Consider the following 21,985-nt stretch of genomic DNA (forward strand, 5'->3'; position numbering starts at 1 on the left):
GGTTTGTCCCAATTGCGCTTGGCTTCCACCACGCAAGCTGGGATAGCTGGGCGGAGATGCATGCCTGGGACGGGGAGAGAGGGGAGTTTCCTTCTGTCCTACCAGTTCCTCTCTGGGTTCAGGCCACTCAATGCTGAGTGTGGTCGCTGCAAGTTTGAACACATCACTGACCAAATATCTGTCATCCTCTACCGATACCCCGCTAAGGGCAGAAGAGGGCCTAGAGGTAACGACTTGCACTTCCCTGTCCTCTTCTTCCTCCGCTGATGACGAAGTCCCCTTCCCCCTCCTCCAGGGCCAAGCCCTGGAAAAGTGGGTGGAGGTCCTTGGGATAGCCATCCATGTTGTCGACCCATGAGGGCTTGGTCTGTGAGGTAGTCTCCCCGCTCCAAGGCAGTGTGTGAGACAAACCACATTGGGCTGCTCTGTGCACTCTCCGATGGATGGTGTTAGCAGCAAAATCTTTACAATGGATGCATGACCGGGGGTCGTTGAATGCTGCTTCCATGTGTTCGAGACTCAGGCAGACGACACACAGTGGGTCCGTGTCCTTTACGGATATGGTTGCCCTGTATGGACATGGATTTACTGGGGCCGGAGCCTTGCTAAGTATCTCTAGCACTGAGCTAGCAGACTCCATGGCTCCAAATAACAGCTGATCTGAGAACAAAGTGAAAAGCCACAATGCCCTCACATACTCCTCAATTCGAGCCCTGGTTTTAAGCCCTTCACTCACTGACACTAAGATATTTGAGGAATGCGTGGTTTAAAATGTTTTAAAATATTTAACCTTTATTTTACTAGGCAAGTCAGTTAAGAACAAATACTTATTTACAATGACGGCCTACCCCGGCCAAACCTGGACGACGCTGGGCCAGTTGTGCGCCGCCCTATGGGACTCCCAATCACGACCGGATGTGATACAGCCTGGATGTAGGCTACGTGTGTCCATGCTCATCATGAAACGAGAGACGAGAACCTCGGTGAATACCGGTAAACTTTGTATTTAGAAGTTATTTTCCTGTAACAATTTCTCGTTTCCCGTTTCACATTTGTGAAACCCAAATCCTTCTGTAGGCTACCCCTACCCAAGGCCTACTATAATGAAGGCTGGTTCAACAGCAATGCTTAGGTTTCATGACATCATTACATTTTATATTCATTTATTGTTGTTGTTGGAATAAAAAAACAAACAGATTGCTTGTTTTTCGTTCCATTTTATTCAAACCAAACTTAGAATAAGTCACACTGTCCTGGTTATATGGTGAAAACGTCCATGATGCGCATGCAATTCAGCTTCTGGAGAAGTGTAAATGCGTTCTGTATGATGGTTCCAATATGTAAACAAAACATGATATTTAGGAGCACTCTAAAGGTGAGTGGACATTCTCCCTTTTTCTTTAAATTGGATCTTTGTTCAGCTACTGTGAAAAGTTTGGATGTGCTTAAAACCCTCCATAGTCTGCATTGTTGTAATACTCTATTATATGCCTGCAAGGAGTAATTATTGTGCCTGTAAGTGTATTTAGACATAGGCTATTTACAACAAGTTGTTGATTTGAATTATTTTCTTCCTTTTTTAGGCCTTATCAATAATTAATTGTATCTTGCTAATTGACAACGTTTGGCATGTCCATGCTCATCCATAATGTAATTTACAGTAGGCCTAGCCCCTATATCAGCGCGAATCCTATGTATATATTTCAACATTGAAGCCATGCAATAACTTAGAACATTGTGGGCTACAAACAGGTTCAAGTTAAGATATTTAGCAAAGATGGGATAGGTCTAGATTTTGTCATTTCATTTCTGTAAGCGGTTAAACAAACTATAATGCACTAACATTGGAATTGGAGTTGATTCAAATGCATATACATAAAAGACAGTAAATACACAATTTGAAGCAACCACATATTTAGCCCTGGAGAACGTTCTGATTGGCCAGTGAGGGGCCAAGCCTGACACACCCACAATTGGTTCATTCATCAAAACCCAGCCCTTTTGTGCCATCAGCACCCCACCGATAATTGTTGATTGTGAAAATAGCAGAAATATTTGTCGTCCCCCCCCGAACCTATAGGGCTACCTACCGCCATCGCGTAGATTTACCATTGCGTTAGATTTACCATTGCGTTAGATTTGTTAATCAATTACCAATTACATGACCCTCCCCTGGACTACATTTTAAAATACTAAAACCTCTCCCTGACTGAAATTGAAAAATCATGACCCTCCCCCATTTTCCTCCGGGTAACAATTGTGTAAATTTCGGTCACTCCCTTATGCATAAGGGGACATGAGATGTGAGTTCAACTACCCTACTACCTCCCCATTCTGTTACATCATAACACCATAGGTCTGTCCCCTTTTTATACTATCAATAGTTGTTTCTCTACACCCTATAAATATAGGCAAATCGATGTGAAAATGTTCTCTCTTGTTTATGGTGCCAAAACACTCTCTCTTGTTTATGGTCCCAAAACTCTCTCTCTCTCTGGCTCTTTCACGCACGCACAGACACACAGACACACACACACAGGAGAACTATCCCACTACCCCTGGTGGAGGTAGTCACTATTGAAAGAGCCAGAAGTGGGTTTCAGATTTAGGGTACAAGGTTCTGCAAGTCTACAACGTCAATCAAAGCCGGCTTGACCAACCCCCTTTTCCCTTCGGGCCAGCAGGTTGTAAAGCCATTAAAGAAAGCATCAAGGATTTTCTTCCCAATAGACCTCTTAGTGCGAGCCTCCCTTTCAAGCTGTGGTTAAGGTTGGGGGGGCGAGGTCTCCTTGTTCCTAAATGAACCATGTACTGTTTTTGGAGCGCAAGATTCGGTATTATTCTTATTCACAGCGCTGTCTTCCTATTCGGAACTTTTGGGAGAGCATCCACCAGCAACATTAAGGTAAATCGCATACTTTTCATTCAAAAATGGTTTAAAAAAATAAATTCTTATCCATAAAAGCCGTGTGCTTCAAACATCCTTGTTCTCAACGCAAATGTCTGCTCGTGTATGCCGGTATTTGTGTGAAAGCAATTCAAATGGAAAGAGATTACGCTGTTTTCTGGAATAGCCTTCTAACCCATGCTTGCCTGCAACAATTTCAATCCATTCGGTACTGTGGGCTATTAGTGAAGTCTAGGTTTTGCGCCTTCTTTTCCGCTCTCCGTTTCATGCCGAACTCCTTTTCTAGACTCTTTATGCTTTGAGATCAAAGCCCCAGCTGGAGCCTTTATTTCTGCCTGCCTGCATTTCCCGAAGCTGTTGAAGTAGCTGCACATTATTAGAGAGCTTCGTGGTCCACTGGACTAAATCTAATGAGGCAGGGACGGAAGACGAGGAAGGATACGGTACTGGATTGTACTTCAGTTCAAATTGAAGGGAGGTCATCTGGAGACATGGGATATTACAAGAGGATCCCATGGGCTAACAAAGTAGCCCCGGCTCGTTTACCACTAACCGACATCAGGGAACTATGTTATAATACAGTTTATGAAAAAAAAGTTACGGGAACATTTTACAGACACGCTTCAAACCGTCTACATACGTGAAAACAGCATTTTTTCAACGATATGGTTTTCTATTTCCAAGGGTTCGTGTCCATTATTGATGTATGCGTAACAACTCAGGCTCTTGAATCATCCACATGGCATCCACCTGACCGGTGCCCGGTCGCGGCAGCAGCTGACCCGCTTAACTCCAGTAACATTGTAATACAACTGTCCCATGCACAATCCCCCCCTCCCCTCACACCGGACGCCGTTCGCCGCAGCCTCCAAAAGTATACTAATTTGTACTTCCCGGGAGGTCCATTGTTTGAGAGCCTGGAGCATTAAAACGTTTTTAAAAAGTAAATAGTCTATTTAGATTCCTAGATATCCAGAGGGCATTCAGAAAAACATATGGGGCTTGCACATTCTTGTTTGGACAAGCATCTAGTCCCCCTAGTTGAGTTACGGAACTATCAGTCTTTTCGGATTTTTGCTCATGTTTGTGATTTGAGCAAAAAAAATAATGTTTTTTTCCTTTTCCATTACCAGTTCTTGTATTCAAATTTGTGGTGATGTAAAATGAGCGTGTTGTGAAATCTATATGACTGTCAATATAGACTATAGACCAGCAAAATATGCAAACACAAGTCTTCCCAAAATTATAAAACTAAAAATACAAACAAAAAATGTCTGCAAATCATTCAAAATGTGCAGATGAATATAGGTTCTATAACCAGAGTTTCTACTCTTGAGAGCTATTGAGTGTGAAACATTAATCATTGGGAAGAAATCCTAGGCCCTAGAACAGTGTGGCCAGCCATGGCAGTGTCTGTGTGCTGTTAATGCACTCTAATGGTCAGGTTTAGAGGGCTACGATTAACCTGAAGTCTAGACAACAGGAGTCAGCTTCAGTTACTCACAGACAGTCACTGGCCCTTTCATCTAGCACTCGTTTTTAGCAGCCCTCAATCCTCCCTCTGTCTCCATTCCCCCTCCCTCCTTCCTTCTCTTCCTCCTCCTCCAGTCTCTCATCCACCTCTCTAACTCATCAAAAGCACAGTAATGCTCTTAAAAGTCTTGGCCTGTCTCTACCTCTGTAAAGAACAGATATTCATAGCCAACCACCAGCTCTGTTTTGAATTTTAGGCTCTTTCTCTCTCTCTCCCCCCCCCCCCCTCTCTCTCCTCACCCCTCTCGCTCCCCCCCCCCCCCCCCTCTCTTCTCCCCCCTCTCGCTCCCTCCTAAATGGATTACAGGTTTTGGTTAGGTTTCTGCTTTCCTTTAAGTCACAGAAGTAAACTGTATTACCCCTGCATCTTTCACCACTTGGAATAAACTCTAAAACTATAGGTTTTAATGCAGACCCCAGGAGGTAGCGGCAGCCTTTTTGGACTCTGCTCCAGTCAGTGTATCCAAACACGTGTTAACAGGTTTGTCCGGTGGAAAGTGTACCAGAGCACCATAAGTGGTCGCAATGTGTTCACCGAATGGTATAGGGAAACACTCCCCAGTGTGTGCTTATTCATGCAGGGAGGACACACTTCAGGAACAGAGAGAAGCATAGCAAAGTCAATCATGTTACTGCGTTGCTTTGCTGCCCTTACTCCTACACACAGACGGAACACTTACAATGGGAATCTTGTGCGAAGGCCACCTAAAGTGATTTTCGGTCTTTTCGTTTTCCGTACCCGCTCGGGGTTTAATGGAACAGTCCGGCCAGCTGCTGCTGCCAACTGCAGTCTGCACAGCAACCCTACTGTTAGAGCTACAGGGCTTTTCCCGACACATATAGGAAACAACACAACTGTCCCTTATGCCTTCCTTATGGGGAGAGAGAAGAAGAGACAAAACGGTTCTGGACAACCTAAACCACATCGAGATGGACATACACACGCAACAAGCACCCGCGCGCGCACACGCGCACACACATGTGCATACTGTACATACAGTGTAATACACATGTAAAATACTCTCTCTGCCAGGACAGTAGTGACGGGAGGGAGGAGGTCCAGCGGCAGAGCCGGCACAGCCAGAGGTACCAGATCCGGGGACAGCAGCCCGACGAGGTGGCCCAGTGGTGGGGAGAGTGGAGCAGCTGGTCCACCTGCTCCAGGACCTGTGGAGGAGGGGTGCGCTCTCAGGAGCGACACTGTCTGCAGCAGAGGTAAAGATACACCATCACTGAGCTGACGAAGATCCACTCTTGGGTTGAAACGTTGCCTAACAAAAAGGTATGTGCCGGAGCAATCGCGTGTGCGGGGCCGTACATTATCTCTACAACCAGTTTTTCCTGGTCAGAAAAGAAAGGCAAAACTTGGGAACCTAACTAACCAGCACTTCTCTGAAGCTGCCACTGCCTGCTATGGTCTTTAGGCAGTAGAGAGCCAACCCAATGCTAGAATTAACTAGGCCAGTGGGACCAAGGAGTCAGGCTGCTAATCATTATGGCTACTCAAATTGGTTGAAAAAAAGTTTAGAAAAGTTAGTGTGCCAACTCATTAATGTTGTTTGTGGAATACTCTCCTGGAGGAGAATTAGACCCAACACTTACATTTGGTTTTGAGTTATAACACACTGTATGAGATTTCTGTAAGAGTGACAATATTTCCCACAACATGCTAGCTATGATGACAGCTACCAAAATGAACTCCAATTCAATTCTACCATACTCTAAAGGCTCATTGAGGAAGCCTGGAAATTGAGGTTCAACCATCAGAGTCAACCAATCAAGACTTATAAAACGCTTCCTGTTTCCTGCTGTCACAAACTGTTATGACACTCTTTACACCATTACACTTATGACAGCCTAATGTAGGCATTACAACACACACTTACTTCCAAGTGTTCCGGAAATGTCTCCCAGCAGTGGTCTGACCAGGACTGACAGGCTGCAGTGCTGCTAACACACAAACACACACACACACACAGACACACACAGTTTGACCCTGAACTGAACCCACTTCTCATACTGGGGGGTGTCAGTCCTCATCAGCGGGTTTGACTCCAGAGTTCATTTAAACGGCTGGTAATTGGGGGCTCAATGACCTCCGGTCTGAAGTGTCTATGTTCAGCCCTGCCTGACTGCCCCTGCTGTTGGTGTGTGTGACATAACACGCACTATAACATATAACATGTATATGTGTTTTGTTTGTGGAGTGATCAAGGAATAATGCTGATGGATTTGTTTGAGAACTGGGCTTGTTAAATGGAAGGTGGATTGGGGTTTTCATTAACTTGACAGTTATGTGGATTAACAGTTTCTAGGGAGACAAATACAAAACGTCATATTTCCTTATGGCTTAGATGTAAGTATAGGTTTTTGACCCCACCAGTTTTCCTTTGAAAGAATAGGAGGTCGAGAAAGAGAGAGAGAAAGAGAGAGGGAACGAAATAAAGAGACAGGGAGCGAGAGCATGAAAAAGAGACGTCCACCCCCCCCCCCCCCCGACAAATAACCTCCGGGGCACCCTCTTGCGGTCCGAGGAATGTCCTGTGGAATGAACATCAATCCCGCCGGTCAACGGTTCCACATGACACGGGCCAGTCTGGCCGGAGTGACAGCCATATTTATAAAAGGGCTTTTAGTCAGGCGCTGGGCCATTTAGGGGGAGATTCCTCCCCAGATAAGCACCAGGGTTTGACTTTGAGCTGTTCCACCTGGCGCCCATTAACACTCCCCCTGTGTGGTGTGGGGTTTTGGGGAGGGTGAAGGGGGGTGGGGAGAGAGAGAGAGAAAGAGGGAGATGTGAGTAAAGAGAGAGAGAGAGGGGGGGGGTGAATGAAGACAAAGAGAGAGACAGGGAGAGAGGGAAAGAGAACAAGGGAACGAAAGAGGGGAGATGGAAAGGGTGTGTTAGAGAGAGAGAGAGAATGAGAGAGAGAGAGAGAAGAGGAGACCCACATCTGGAGGGGAGGAGTGGAAGGAGTGTTGGGGAAAGCTCTGAAAAAACCTGGGAACGTTCAACATCTGGAGTCTAGGTGGGGCTCAGACTGTGAGAGCTAGATGTGTCTATCTCATGTTAGAAAAGTAGGCTAAACATGAAGGGCTGACTCCTTAAAGAGATTACCACAGTGGAGATACTAGAGTCACTCACCTTTTTTCTTCCATGTACCTAATGTATAACCTGAGCTTATCGTGAACCTTTGAGGCCACTTCCACTTTACAAATCTTAAGGAGTGCACTGTAAGACCCTTAATAACAAGGTTCAAACTAAGGTATCTTTATTGTAATATCACATTGTGTCTGCTCATGCCAGATAAGTATGTTTAAAACGCTTTCTCTCCAGACTCACTGCCACACAGAACATCAACAGCTCCTTCTGTGTCGGCTCTCCGAAGCAGTATCAGCTATGTCCATTTCAGGTATGCTTTTACACCAAAACCATGAATTGAATTTTCTCCTCTCATTTTGGGAGTATCAACTGAGTCTCAACAACAGTTTTTGCTAGGCATCTATTAGCTTATGCACCATTGCCCGAACCAATTTCTAATGGATTACGTTTACATTGATTCAGCACCCTTTGGAAAGGGGCAATCTGCAGTTGCTACAAACCTTTTGGACGTATAAATTAAGGATATATACTAATAGATTCCTGAAGAATATACAGGTAGCTTATAACTTCCAGATGAGCTAAGTTTAACTTTCGTAACCTATCGGAACCCACAATATATGCTTGTTTTACTCCAATGTTTGGAAACATTATACATGTAAACAAACTCTCTATAGCCTCCAAATATGCTGAAAACTGTCATTTTGATATCTTGGATGGTCAGTCCTTGCATCAATAGCTCAGTCTACTGTATGCATTTAAGATTGTTTACATTTCTCCAGGCCCATCCCTCATCTTTTTACCTAAACAGAGGCAGGGTGACCCATTGTAATTGTTTTCAACTGCGGACTGCCCTGTTAATGGGGAATATGACCCATTAGACTGAAGATGTTTCAGTGTCACGGTCCAAAAAACATCCCTTGCCTACTCTACTTCCATTTGTTTCTGAGACTTGGTTTACTCTTGTCTCATCCTGCTGTTCTCGTCTTTCTCCCCAGCCCTGTGTCAGTACCAGTGTTAGTTTCAAGCAGCAGCAGTGCTCCCAGTTCAACGCCAAAGCCTTCGGCAGGAGACACTACGAGTGGGTACCCCTCTATCCAGGTAAGCAATGAATTAGTCATAGGTGGTTTTCGTTCTCTAAAATGCTATTTGGCTCAGTCCCAATTATCTCTCCTTCCTATAGAAGTGTGCGGTTGTTCACCTTCACTGATTCGAAAAGGAAATGACTGGTATCAGAAATATGGTGAAGACTCCCACTAGCCCATGCCTTTGTGGGAAGTAATGAACATGTGCATACTTCAGGAGATAGAAGCTGTTACTGGGATGCACCTTCTATTTCTCCCCCTCTCGCTCTCCTTCTATTTCTCCCCCTCTCGCTCTCTCAAGCTTTTGCCTAGTTGCATTCATTTGATGTTCATTTTTTTCTCTCTCTCTCTCATGATTACTCCTTCATTTGTCTCTTTGTCTTTCATTCTTTTGTCTGCCTCGCTTGGCTGTTGCCTGCCAGAATCAGGGAACGAGTACCTTTCCATAGAACGTCTTGCATCATGCTTTTAGGCCCCAGTCCAAGGCTTATGTCATCTTTAAACTCAGACTATTATGTCTCGGTTTCTAGGTAAATGACATATAGACATGACAAATTAAAAACATTCTCATTCATATCTAATCGCATTTGAGTGAATTTCTCAATCCCTTTCTAATCAAATCTCCGTTCTAGACGATAACCTCGGGGACTGGCTTTTGTAGCTAGCGTCAAAACAGCCATAACGAACTTAAGAGTATCTGAACATTTCTTTAAGTTGTTCTCGGTCACTTCCTGTCCCAGATGACTACATCAGTATCTCCAACAAGCCGTGTGACCTACAGTGCACCAGCACCACAGGGGAGAGGCAGCTGCTGGTCCCGGCCCACGACGGAACCTACTGCCGGGACGGCATCTACCAGGGCGTCTGCATCGAGGGCCAGTGTCAGGTGCGCCACAGGGATCGCTATTAGGACCATACACTTTTTTCCCTTGATCAACCGCTTGAGTCTCTTTTGGTTCAAAGCATCTGCCAAGCAATGTCAATCAATGCCCTTTGGACCTAGGTCTGTAATGAGTTGTTGCCAGGAGATTCTTTTAAACCTGATTAGACACTTGAGTCTCGTTTGGTTCAAAGCATCTGCCAAACAATATACCTAGTTTTTCTTGGTCAGGTCACAGGGTTAGGAAAAGGATCCCAAACTCATGAGGAGTTCTTCTCTTCTCTTCTCTCCCCTGGCTGCCCTGTACTACAGACGGTGGGTTGTGACGGGAAGCTTTACTCCAGTAAAACGGTAGATACGTGCGGTGTGTGTGGCGGGAATGGCAGCTCCTGCTACAGAGTGTCTGGATCTCACCGGAAAGGGAGCACACAGTTAGGTATATCTTAAGTAGTACCAAGAGGTTATACAGCATATCCTACCTTTTTAAGTTCCCTTCTAAACATCTATAAAATCAAAGAGCCCTAACCTTCATGTCACTGTGTGCCTGGAAATAAAGGCACAACTAAAGTGGGTGATCTTGTTTTTTTCCCCCTTTGAATCAGGTTATGTGTTTATCACCAACATTCCTGTTGGTGCCACCGACATCCAGATCATTGAGAGACGGAAAACCGAAAATATACTGGGTAAGATTCAGATCAGGTTGTATTGAATTTTATTGGGATACAGTAACTAGAAATTGTGAAACTTAACAAGCGGAACATGTTTTGGAGCAGAACAACCTTCATAGTTACTAGAATTAAGAAATATGAGCTGTTGTTGATTTCCGTGCGATTTACCATAGGCCCTATCCAATCAAAACTTGTGTCTGGGTTCGTGGAATAAATCTAAAACAAAATTAATTTAGCGAGAAAGTTGTTACAGCTGTTGTCCATAAGATCATATTGCTTTCCTCCAGCCCTATCCGATGAAGCAGGACACTTCTTTTTCAATGGGAACACAATTATCGACAATCCCCGTAACTTCCGTGTTGCTGGCACAGTCTTCAAGTACAGGAGACCCGCTAACCTCTTATCAGATGGATTTGAGTACATCATCGCCCAAGGACCCACTGACCAGGGGCTAAACGTCATGGTAGGTATTTAGGTATGTACTGTCTGTAGGTAACTAGGGCACGTTTTCCAGTGATTCCTCAAATAGACAATTGACATGTTGGCTTTGTTGTAGTGTGATTGAAAGGCCTCTTACCCTTTTTATACAAGTACTACAACCTGAACGGAAAGATGCCCCACATCACATACGAGTACACCGTACCTCGCACCCCAGAAGCCCGCACAACAACCCCAGTAGCCTCGCCTCCAGAGGAGGTCCAGATACGAGCACTGTCCGTTGTCGAACCAGCGGACCCAGAACCATGGCCCCCGGTGGCCCAAGAAACAATGGCCAACGCCACTGCCACTGAACTCTCCTTCAATGGCAATGAGATTGAGGCCAGCGAGGACTATGGGAAGCTGGGAAACCACAGTGGTGTTCGGGTCCCGGACAACTCCCCAGAGGTCGACCATGACCTGGATCATGACCATGAAGGTCTTGTGTGGGAACTACAGGCTCCTCTCAACCTCAGTCAACCACCAGCCATGCTGGTGTTCAGACCAGCCAGTGAGATCCACCACAACAACCTGGAGAATAAGCTAGGAGACCAGGGACACCCTGCACCTGCTAACTACAGTGAGTCTTGAGTATGAAGTTGATATCTGGGCTGTGTATCCACTTGACTATTTTACAGAGAGTTTTGACCTTCAAATGTACATGCATTGTCGTATCTGTAACGAACAAGGACATTGGCCGGTAGTCTGTCACTTTTAGTTGGGAAGTTTCTTCGAAGTATATTATTGCGGGATATCAGCAAACCGTTTTGATGCCCTTTTGTGATGGGAATGTTCTGTAGATTTTTTAATGAGATTTGAAATCATTTCTATGTATTTTACAATATTTTACAAGGGACAGACTCAAACTTGATCGATGGTGACTCTCCTGGTCCCAACGGCACCCACCGACCATCCAAGCCCCTCCACAGGGGCCTGTTCCTGGACCTGGTCTCTGAGCCAGGAGGCCTCAGACAACCCTGCCAGGATGGCTCCAACCTCTGCCCTCTCCTGGAACTCAACACCAGCTCCTCCCTGGACAACAGCCTGGCCCAGCTGGAGATCTACCCAGGCAGCCTCAAACTCCACGAGGCCACAGCTGAGGACAACGCCCCCTATGGACTCCTTTTCGAACCAGAGCCCAACGGGACAGAGAGTTCCAACCTCGTCAACCTCCACCAGGTAGAGCCGGTACAGGCCCCTGACACAGAGAGGTGAGCTGCCTTAGTGGAGGGGTGGGGGGGTGAGGAGGGTCTGCCACATTATATGCACTTTAGTTTGATGTTATTTGTTGGCCCTTTGCCTTTGTCATATTGAATAACCATGACATGCTTTCCCCCAGATGGTACCTACCTTAATATTAAGTAGATACATTGCTAGGTTCAATTTGGTTCAATTCAGACATTCAATCACCTTTCTCCCTCTCCCTCGATCTCTTCCTCCCGTTCTCCGGGTTTTGTCCTTCTTCCTCCCTCTCTCCCAATGCGTTCCAGCAGCAATGAGTTTGAGGTGGGATTGCTTGACCGTGACATCAGCCTTGCTGACATGTACAGATGGAAGGTATCTGCGTATGCACCCTGCAGTTCAACATGTACCACAGGTGCAGCTACCAGCCACACCACACACACAGTGTACACAGACACACACACACACACACATACACCCCCCACATTGTACACACACTGTATACACATATTCTCACACACGTTACACAAACATAGACACGCAGAGGTACTGGCAAATCACTTAGTGTCTCTTCTCTCCACGTTGATCATACCTCTCACTAAATATACTTTAGTCTCATTAACCAACTTAACGTAAAGGATACATGTTCACTGGGATGTTTTGTTTAACCCTGACTGTTCAACAGCGGTGTGAGTTTCGGTATTATATTGGTCATGGTAGTCTACGTTTCCTTGCCCAGGTATCAGTACGTCCTACGCCCTGTGTGTCCGGTATGACGGCTCTGAGGTGGACGAGACTTACTGTGACGCTGTGACCAGACCTGAACCCACACACGAGTTCTGCACCGGGAAGGAGTGTCCACCAAGGTTAGATATCCCATATGATCAGTTCCACTGCCACATCAGGTTGGGGTCCTCGTGGACCAGTAAATAGCATTCTGCATTGTTTTCCGTTGGCTAGGACCTGATGGTTTCAGAATAATGACTGGGTTTTGCAGCTCCTTTGAATCAATGTGCCTGTTGGCATTCAGTCTGCCATTCCCTTCACACAAATAAGAAACTTTTCTCCAGTACAATTGCGACCGACTGGAGTTCGAACCTGGTTGCCCTGCATGCCATAAGATTGCGTTAGCCGGCGGAGCTAAAGCCTTATACTAACCGTTTGTACATGGGCTGACTGGGTTTTCCCCCTAGGTGGGAGACCAGTCGGTGGAGTGAGTGTTCGAGGACGTGCGGCGAGGGTTACCAGTTCCGTACGGTGCGCTGCTGGAAGATGATGGCGCCAGGCTTCGACAGCTCCGTGTATGACGAGCTGTGTGTGGCTGCAGAGCTGCAGAAACCAATGGCACGCAAGGCCTGCAAGAGCAAAGGCTGTGGCCCACAGTGGGAAGTCTCTGACTGGTCTGAGGTGTGTGTGTGTTTTATATTTTTTTATTGTGTATCCGACAAGGAATCATTAAGATAGAAATAGATCTTCAAATATGTGTTCTGGGTAACAGTAGGAACTATATGAAGTTGTATAATGTTAGCTATCATACTTCATCGCTGGATCACGGGCGGCAGGTAGTGTAGTGGTTAGAGGGGCGGCAGGTAGTGTAGTGGTTAGAGGGGCGGCAGGGTAGCCTAGTGGTTAGAGGGGCGGCAGGTAGCCTAGTGGTTAGAGGGGCGGCAGGTAGCCTAGTGGTTAGAGGGGCGGCAGGTAGCCTAGTGGTTAGAGGGGCGGCAGGTAGCCTAGTGGTTAGAGGGGCGGCAGGTAGTGTAGTGGTTAGAGGGGCGGCAGGTAGCCTAGTGGTTAGAGGGGCGGCAGGTAGTGTAGTGGTTAGAGGGGCGGCAGGTAACCTAGTGGTTAGAGGGGCAGCAGGTAGCCTAGTGGTTAGAGGGGCGGCAGGTAGCCTAGTGGTTAGAGGGGCGGCAGGTAGCCTAGTGGTTAGAGGGGTGGCAGGTAGCCTAGTGGTTAGAGGGGCGGCAGGTAGCCTAGTGGTTAGAGGGGCGGCAGGGTAGTCTAGTGGTTAGAGGGGCGGCAGGTAGCCTAGTGGTTAGAGGGGCGGCAGGTAGCCTAGTGGTTAGAGGGGCGGCAGGGTAGTCTAGTGGTTAGAGGGGCGGCAGGTAGCCTAGTGGTTAGAGGGGCGGCAGGTAGCCTAGTGGTTAGAGGGGCGGCAGTTAGCCTAGTGGTTAGAGGGGCTCCAGGTAGCCTAGTGGTTAGAGGGGCGGCAGTTAGCCTAGCGGTTAGAGCGTTGGGCCAGTAACCGAAAGGTTGCAAGATCGAATCCCCGAGCTGACGAGGTAAAAATCTGTTGTTCTGCCCCTGAACAAGGCAGTTAACCCACTGTTCCTAGGCCAGTTAACCCACTGTTCCTAGGCCAGTTAACCCACTGTTCCTAGGCCAGTTAACCCACTGTTCCTAGGCCAGTTAACCCACTGTTCCTAGGCCAGTTAACCCACTGTTCCTAGGCCAGTTAACCCACTGTTCCTAGGCCGTCATTGTAAGTAAGAATTTGTTTTTAACCGACTTGCGCATTGATGGAGGGCGGTGTGGTCGTTTCTTCTTTTCCAGTGTTCCGCTCGTTGTGGGGGACGTGGTTTGAGGAGTCGGGAGGTGCGCTGCTCCATGGAGACGCGCCTGTGTAACGAATCCTCGCGGCCACTCAGTGAGAAGGAGTGCGAGGGACCGCCCTGTGACCGCAGGTGGACCGTTTCGGACTGGGGCCCTGTGAGTTAACCACCCTCAGCTGCACGAAGGTCTTAGCCTAGGCACAGCTAACACCCAGGGGTTTCCCCCCAGGGGTATTCACGTGGTCAGGAAGAAACTCCTTTACCTGTACAGGTTCATCAACTACTCTCAGATCGTCATGTTCTTGCGCCTTGGCAGCAACGATATGGGCCGATAAAGAATCTTGATATTGTACTTTGATGATATATCATTGATAGGAAATCAACACAGCTCCTCTTGATCTTGAATACGCTCTCCCTCCTTGTCCCTTTGTATCCCTCCCTCTATTTCCCTGTCATCACGTATTGTCTCTCTCATACGTCTTCTTACTCTTCCTTACTGTCCCTCCCTCCCTCACACTCCCCCCCCCCCCCTGGCTGTCTGTGTACTCTCTAAGTGTTCAGGGGCCTGTGGCGAGGGCAGGATGACGCGCTACGTGGCGTGCAAGAACAGCAACGGCAACGTGATCTCTGACGGCCAGTGCGACCTGGACCTCAAGCCCCTGGCCGTGTACCCCTGTGGGGACAAGAACTGCCCCGCGCACTGGGTAGAGCAGGAGTGGGAACAGGCGAGTGTGTGCTGTAGCTTTATGGGGAAGGAAGACTTGCCTAGCAGGGCGGTCACAACAGCCTCCCAGTGCAAGTCAGATCTTTCATTTGAGAGTTCACCGCGAGTTCAGCTTCAGCCGCTTCTATTTCCATTCCGTTTCATTCAATACGCTTGACAAACATTGTCGTAGCCGCGCTAAACAAACATTGTCATGGGAATAACGCAACAAACAAGTCCAGGCCTTACAAGCAAGGACAAAACTTAATAAAAAAAAAAAGATGTGAAAAACATGCATGCGGGACTACGGTTGACTGGTTTTGGGCGTAACAGTCTTCCTTTCTTACCTGCATGTACCACTGTCTGAAATGCGTGATCCACAAAGGAACTACATGTAAAGATGACAGAGAAGCTGTGGCTGTGACAACTATCCTCTCCTCTCTCCCTCTGTACCACCAGTGTAACACCACCTGTGGGCGGGGGGTGAAAACGCGGCAGGTGGTGTGTTCCGGCCTGGAGGACGGCGTGTTCAAGGAGTTCCACGGGCAGACGTGTGACTCCGCCCTCAAACCCGAGGAGAGCTCCGCCTGCTTCGAGAGGCCCTGCTCCAAGTGGTTCACCACTTCCTGGTCTCAGGTACATGTCATTAGAGCAATCCAACCACTGTCACTGTTACTCACTTACTTTAGGACCATCAATGACTCCTCTCTATTGCACTCTGTCTAGGGCAGTCTCCTCTAGCTCATTCCACTGTTATTTAGACAATTCTATCAGTATAGTTTAGTAGTAGATGTGAAAGAATCACTGCAGGGTTTGTGTGATTCTCTCACTCTCTCCCTTCTCCAGCACAACACAGTTTTTTGTTCCTGTGTGTGAGTAATGTCATTGCCTTTCTTCTCCTCCCATCACAGTGCAGTAAGACATGTGGCAGCGGGGTGCACGTTCGGGAGGTGAAGTGCTACCAGGGGGAGGACCTAGGCCACAGCTGTGATTCTGCCCTCAAACCTGAGGCAGGGCAGACGTGTGAGGTGCAGGCCTGTCCCACAGAGGCCCCAGGTAGGAAGAACGCTGTCTGTCTGCCTAACTGTCTGTCTGTCAAAATGGCCACTGTAATATTGTCCCCCCTCTTCTCCCCCCAGTTGAAGAGGTATGTCAGGACAAGGCTACTGCCAACTGTGCCCTGGTGCTGAAGGTGAAGCTGTGTACACACTGGTACTACAGGAAGGCCTGCTGCCAGTCCTGTAAGGGCAAGGCCCCGTAAGGGCCAGGGGCCCGCACTCACAATGGCCCCCCACAGAATGTGAAGACAGTCCCCATACAGGACACCTTGCACTGTGCCCTGGACTCTTTTCCTTTAGATTGTAGACTTGTCCTATAGCCTGGTTCCAGAAGTTATATGGCCTGTAGTCAACTCGGACTTGTTTTCATGCCAAAGCTACGGGTAACTGCCAAAATAATGGAAACGCCAACATAAAGTGTCTTAATAGGGCGTTGTGCCACCACGAGCTGCCAGAACAGCTTCAATGCACCTTAGCATAGATTCTACAAGTGTCTGGAACTCTATTAGAGGGATGTGACACCATTCTTCCATGAGAAATTCCATCATTTGGTGTTTTGTTGATGGTGGTGGAAAACGCTGTCTCAGGCGTCGCTCCAGAATCTCCCATAAGTGTTCAAATGGGTTGAGATCTGGTGACTGAGACGGCCATGGCGTATGTTTTACATCGTTTTCATGCTCATCAAACCATCCAGCGACCACTTGTGCCCTGTGGATAGAAATTATTCACCATAGGTTGAAGGTTATCACCATAGGTTGGCGTTTACCTTGCCCTCTAAGGGGTTGAGTGGACATAAACCATGCCAGGAAAATGTACCCCACACCACAACGGAGCCGCCAGAACCCTCATTTACTCAAGTGTTTCCGTTATTTTGGCAGTTACCTGTACACGTTTGGAATGATAAGAAACGAACGTTGAAGAGAGGGGTTCCCTAAAGCACATACAGATGAGACCAGGCTAGAATTGTCCCCCAATCTCTCCTTCCTCCCTAACCACCTCCAGAACCTCATGCCTATCTTCTCCCCTAACCCAAGACCTTCCACCCCCTCCACCTCTCTACCCCCTTTTGCCCCAAGCCCAAAACCCTGGGAGCCAGACCAACTCCCACCAAAGGTGCTATAATACCCTGGGCGTCGGGCACAAACCGCTCAGTAACACTACAACCCCCCCAAAGGCAGCTCCTGTTACGTGACTGTATATCGAGCTGGATCCACAGCTCCACGGTCAGGAGAGACCAACCGGTCCGACCGTCCAACCGTGGCTCGACCACTCAGTGCACGGTCTCTCCACCTCTTCTGCTGTAATTGTTCTAAATGTGTACTGTATGTCTCCAGCTGTTTTAGGAAGATCGAAAATAAAAGCCAAGCTGTTTTGGAAGTTCCACGGTTGTTTGTTTTTTGAGTTTACACCGCTTTACCAGGCTACTATAGTACATTCCCTTGGACTTTTCCACAACACTGATAGAGCATAGTAAGAGAACATAATGGTTAGAGGTAATACAATAAACGTTGGTGGCCACAGAAGAACTACGGTATCTGGAAAGACGTTCATGAAATAATGGCTTCAGATGATTGCATCGTTCAGGCTTTCAAGCACAGACTGAAATGTTAAGGCTTTACAATTTAGACAACCCTGTCCTTTTTTTCCTTGACGGTTGAGTTGGAGATGACGGGAAACATAAAAAAAATAAAACAAGGGTGACCACTCGCTTTGGCAAATAGACGGGATTAGTGTTTCATGATGTCATGCGTAATCTGAGCGCATTTCAACCCCATTTTGACGTTGTTAGCAAGTGGGGGGCAAGAGTTTAGCAATGGCCTGTTTTTGTCCATTCAGTGTGAAGTTAACCCCTTCACTTCCTTTTTCTTTATGCGGCCACCTGAATTTCATCATTTGACTTGGTAAGAGGTAATACTCGGATGGCTAAAGTCTCTCCTCTCGCTCGTAAAAGAGCGTCGTCATTGAAACTCACTCAACAATTTCGGTATAGCACTTGGATACAGCACCCGCTGTATGACTGGGGGTTTCTGTCTGTTCTTTTTCTGTTCAATTAGTCTGTATTTAACTTGTCTGGAATTATCTTGGCAGGTTACTGAGAGTGAATTTGGCTATAGGCAAAACTCCGAAGAAGATTGACATAATGATAAAGTAGGGCCAATTACAGAACAGTTCTTTCTGAATTGCGTTTTATCGTATGTCAGCGGTATGTCATTTGCAGTAGTCTTGTTTCGCATTTCGTAATGGTTTGGTGACACCTTATTTGCTTTATGTATGGTAAATCAACAATTTTCACTGTATTTTGTACATGAGAAATACTGGCAAATGTCTGTTGTATTTCCGTGATACAGTCTCCTTTTTTTCAGATGCATCCACACGTTCTAGCCATTATCTTGATATCTGCCTTCATGGAGGGAGCCCTGTCATTCCCCAAATGGCTCTGTGGTCCCCCCCCCCCCGTACAGTTTTAGCCAGCAGCGCCTCCTACAGCCCAAGGGCCTGGTCAGACGGGATGGAAAATTGGGTTATTTTACCGTCAATGGACGGAGGAGAAAGATGACTCTAGTCCTCATAACGCTTGGGTTATCATATGCAGCCTATCATCAGTTTGGAAAATATAGTTCAACCTAGGAGAAAGTGGAGCTAAACCACGTAGTAAGCTAGTGTATGGCCGTGTGCAGTTGATAGTTACATAGCAATTACTATTGTGTTAATGGTCATGGAAGATGTGTCTTAGAATAAGTACATCATGTTGATAGCTTGTTCATCTTGGTTGAAAGGGTCGATTTCAATTTGCATGCATTGTCTTTTCTTAGCCTCTCACTCGGTACTCTCGCCATTCTCTATGGTCAAAGGCCAAGTGTTTAGGATTGTGGGCGTCACTGCCGTTTGAGCCTGCCCAGTTCACCGCTCCACTCCTCACCTTTTCCCCACAGTTACTATGGAGACTGTTGGGAATTCCTTAGAATTCCAGGGTTTCCTGTTTACAGGCCTGGGAGATGGGAGGACTATAGTTACATTGGGGCGCAACAACATCAACCAGTGGAGGCTCCTCAGAGGAGGACGGTGAGGACCATCCTACTCAGTGAATTTCATACAAGTAAAAATAGTGAAAAATGAACAAAGTTATCCTTTTTAGATAAAACTATAATGAATTTATTCATGTCACCAAATAACGGATTAAAACAGCACCCTTTAGGGTAGCATCCAGTGGCGGTCAGTGCCGTTTAAGATGAGGGAGGACGATTTATTTTTAACGAGCATGGCCTTATTTCTACTACAGCATATTGGATGACTCTCATTAATTTTCCATTCACCCAGTTCAATGTAATAGCGATAGATTTAGACTACTACACGATACAACATTTTTCCTATACCCATCATGAGGTTGCTACAACCTAGCCTATGAATACAAGTTTATAACGTAGGTGCACACAGGTTGAGAGACAAATTTGAGGTGACACATGGACAGACAGTGACACTCAATGCCGCCTTGCACACTCTTGCCTGCAACTAGCTGATATAAGGTGAAATTAGTCCAATTGTTGTAAACTAGAGTTTCTATTGGACAAATTCAGGTATGTTTATCCCGGTTTTGTTCCTTTTGCTTCCGTTTAAGAAAAGTTTTTCAACAAAATCGACAGAATGAATACACCCCTGATCACACGTAAACACAGTTCAATTTCATAGAAGCCACGTTGTATTCCTTCTCGCATCCATGCGCTCTCCTCCTCTCACCTCTTCCCTTCACTTGTGAAGGAACCCTGTAGTCCTTCCAATAGGACAGTGACATTAAGCACACAGCCAAGACAACGCAGGCCATCACTAGCCTGCTACCAACTCAACCCTGCCCTATATACAGTGCATTCAATGTATTCAGACCCCTTAACTTTTTCCACATTTTGTAACTCTACAGCCTTATTCTAAAATTGATTAAATTGTTTTCCCCCCTCATCAATCTACACACAATACCCCATAATTACAAATCAAAAACTGTTTTTTAGAAATGTTTGCAAACATATAAAATTTAAAAAAACAAATATCACATTTACATAAGTATTCAGACCCTTTACTCAGTACTTTGTTGAAGCACGTTTGCCTGATATTACAGCCTCGAGTCTTCTTGGGTATGACGCTACAAGCTTGGTACACCTGTATTTGGGGAGTTTCTCACATTCTTCTCTGCAGATCCTCTCAAACTCTGTCAGGTTGCACAGCTATTTTCCTGTCTCTTCAGAGATGTTCGATCAGGTTCAAGTCCGGGCTCTGGCTGGGCCACTCAAGGACATTCAGAGACTTGTCCCGAAGCCATTCCTGCGTTGTCTTGGCTGTGTGCTTAATGTCACTGTCCTATTGGAAGGAGAACCTTTGCCCCAGTCTGAGGTCCTGAGAGCTCTGGAGCAGGTTTTCATCAAGGATCTCTCTGTACTTTGCTCCGTTCATCTTTCCCTCGATCCTGGCTAGTCTCCCAGTCCCTGCTGCTGAAAAACATCCCCACATAATGATGCTGCCACCACCATGCTTCACCGTAGGATGGTGCCTCCAGACAAGACGCTTGGCATTCAGGCCAAAGAGTTCAATCTTGGTTTCATAAGACAACAGAATCTTGTTTCTCATGGTCTGAGAGTCATTAGGTGCCTTTTGGCAAACTCCAAGCGTGCTGTCATGTGCCTTTTACTGAGGAGTGGCTTCTGTCTGGTCACTCTAGTATAAAGGTGGAGATGGTTCTGGAAGGTTCTCCCATCTCCACAGAGAAGCTCTTGGGGACCTTTAAAGCTGTAGAAATATTTTGGTATCCTTCCCCAGATCTGTGCCACGACACAATCCTGTCTCGGAGCTCTACGGACAATTCCTTTGACCTCGTTGCTTGGTTTTTGCTGTCATGCACTGTCAACTGTGGGAACTTAAATAAATAGTTGTGTGCTTTTCCAAATCATGTCCAATCAATTGAATTTATCAGAGGTGGACTCCAAGTTGTAGAAACATCAAGGATTATCAATGGAAACAGGATGCACCTGAGCTCAATTTAGAGTCTCCTAGCAATGGGTCTGAATACTTATGTAAATAAGCTATTTCTGTTTTAAAAAATATATACATTTACAAACATTTCTAAAAACATGTTTTCATTTTGTCATTATGGGATATTGTGTGTAGATTGTTTAGGATAATTTAAAAAAAATCCATTTTAAAATAAGGCTGTAATGTAACAAAATATGGAAACCGGGAAGTGGTCCAAATACTTTCCAAATGCACTGTAGTTGTACATTTATGCCGAAAACATGACAAAGAAATACATTTATCTTGCAGTATTACTTACCAGCCTTGTTGCAAACATAATGGATGATTCGAAGTGGATTTTTTTAAACGACTTTGTCAAACAGGCCAGTAATTAGTGAATGCAATGTTGTTGATCCTCTGTATTTTCAAATATTGTGGTGGCAGCATAATTGTATGGGTATGCTTGTCACTGGGAGCGACTGGGAAGTTTGTCAGGATCAAAATAAATATGAAAAGAGCAAAGCCCAGCTAAAAAGTTAGATTAAACCCTGCCTCAGTCTTCTGAATACCTAACCCTGGGATACAGTTTTATTTTTCAGCAGTACAATTACACACGTTTTAATGCCAAAGACACACTATAATGGCAATAGGTGTTAATTGATCCTGAATGGTCCAGTGTCAGTCCTTAAGAGATATTCAACAACTCCCCCCCCAAAAATGACTTCACTTTGAAAATGTGCAGTGTGAAAATGTGGAGTGCGTTGTATAGACATGTCATTTTTAGTGTTTCTTTTTCTCTTTTCAGGTGCTCTCTGCCTGTGTCTTGTCAGTGTTCGGGATCCCC

The 21,985-nt window shown here is 46.2% G+C and overlaps 1 protein-coding gene across 3 annotated transcripts; it reads left to right on the top strand.

The window, feature by feature from the left end:
• The first annotated feature begins 2,531 nt into the window (after positions 1–2,531).
• On the top strand, positions 2,532–17,527 carry si:ch211-267e7.3 (ADAMTS-like protein 2). Of its 3 annotated transcripts, none has more exons than XM_020467231.2 (18): positions 2,547–2,905; positions 5,475–5,656; positions 7,779–7,854; positions 8,540–8,642; positions 9,367–9,512; positions 9,819–9,942; positions 10,109–10,189; positions 10,462–10,637; positions 10,766–11,231; positions 11,505–11,862; positions 12,142–12,248; positions 12,573–12,699; positions 13,027–13,240; positions 14,387–14,542; positions 14,940–15,110; positions 15,548–15,724; positions 16,000–16,144; positions 16,228–17,527. In XM_020467231.2, exons 1-18 carry the CDS (start codon positions 2,807–2,809, stop codon positions 16,347–16,349), a joined length of 3,030 nt encoding a protein of 1,009 aa, XP_020322820.1. In that variant the 5' UTR covers positions 2,547–2,806; the 3' UTR covers positions 16,350–17,527. The 3 variants fall into 3 exon arrangements, with proteins under 3 accessions (XP_031666674.1, XP_020322820.1, XP_031666672.1); XM_031810812.1 differs by having other exon boundaries at positions 12,145–12,248; XM_031810814.1 differs by lacking the exons at positions 15,548–15,724; positions 16,000–16,144; positions 16,228–17,527 and having other exon boundaries at positions 2,532–2,905; positions 14,947–15,089.
• Positions 17,528–21,985: the final 4,458 nt, after the last annotated feature.

This window comes from Oncorhynchus kisutch, linkage group LG30 (assembly GCF_002021735.2).
Source record: "Oncorhynchus kisutch isolate 150728-3 linkage group LG30, Okis_V2, whole genome shotgun sequence".
Lineage (NCBI taxonomy): Eukaryota > Metazoa > Chordata > Actinopteri > Salmoniformes > Salmonidae > Oncorhynchus > Oncorhynchus kisutch.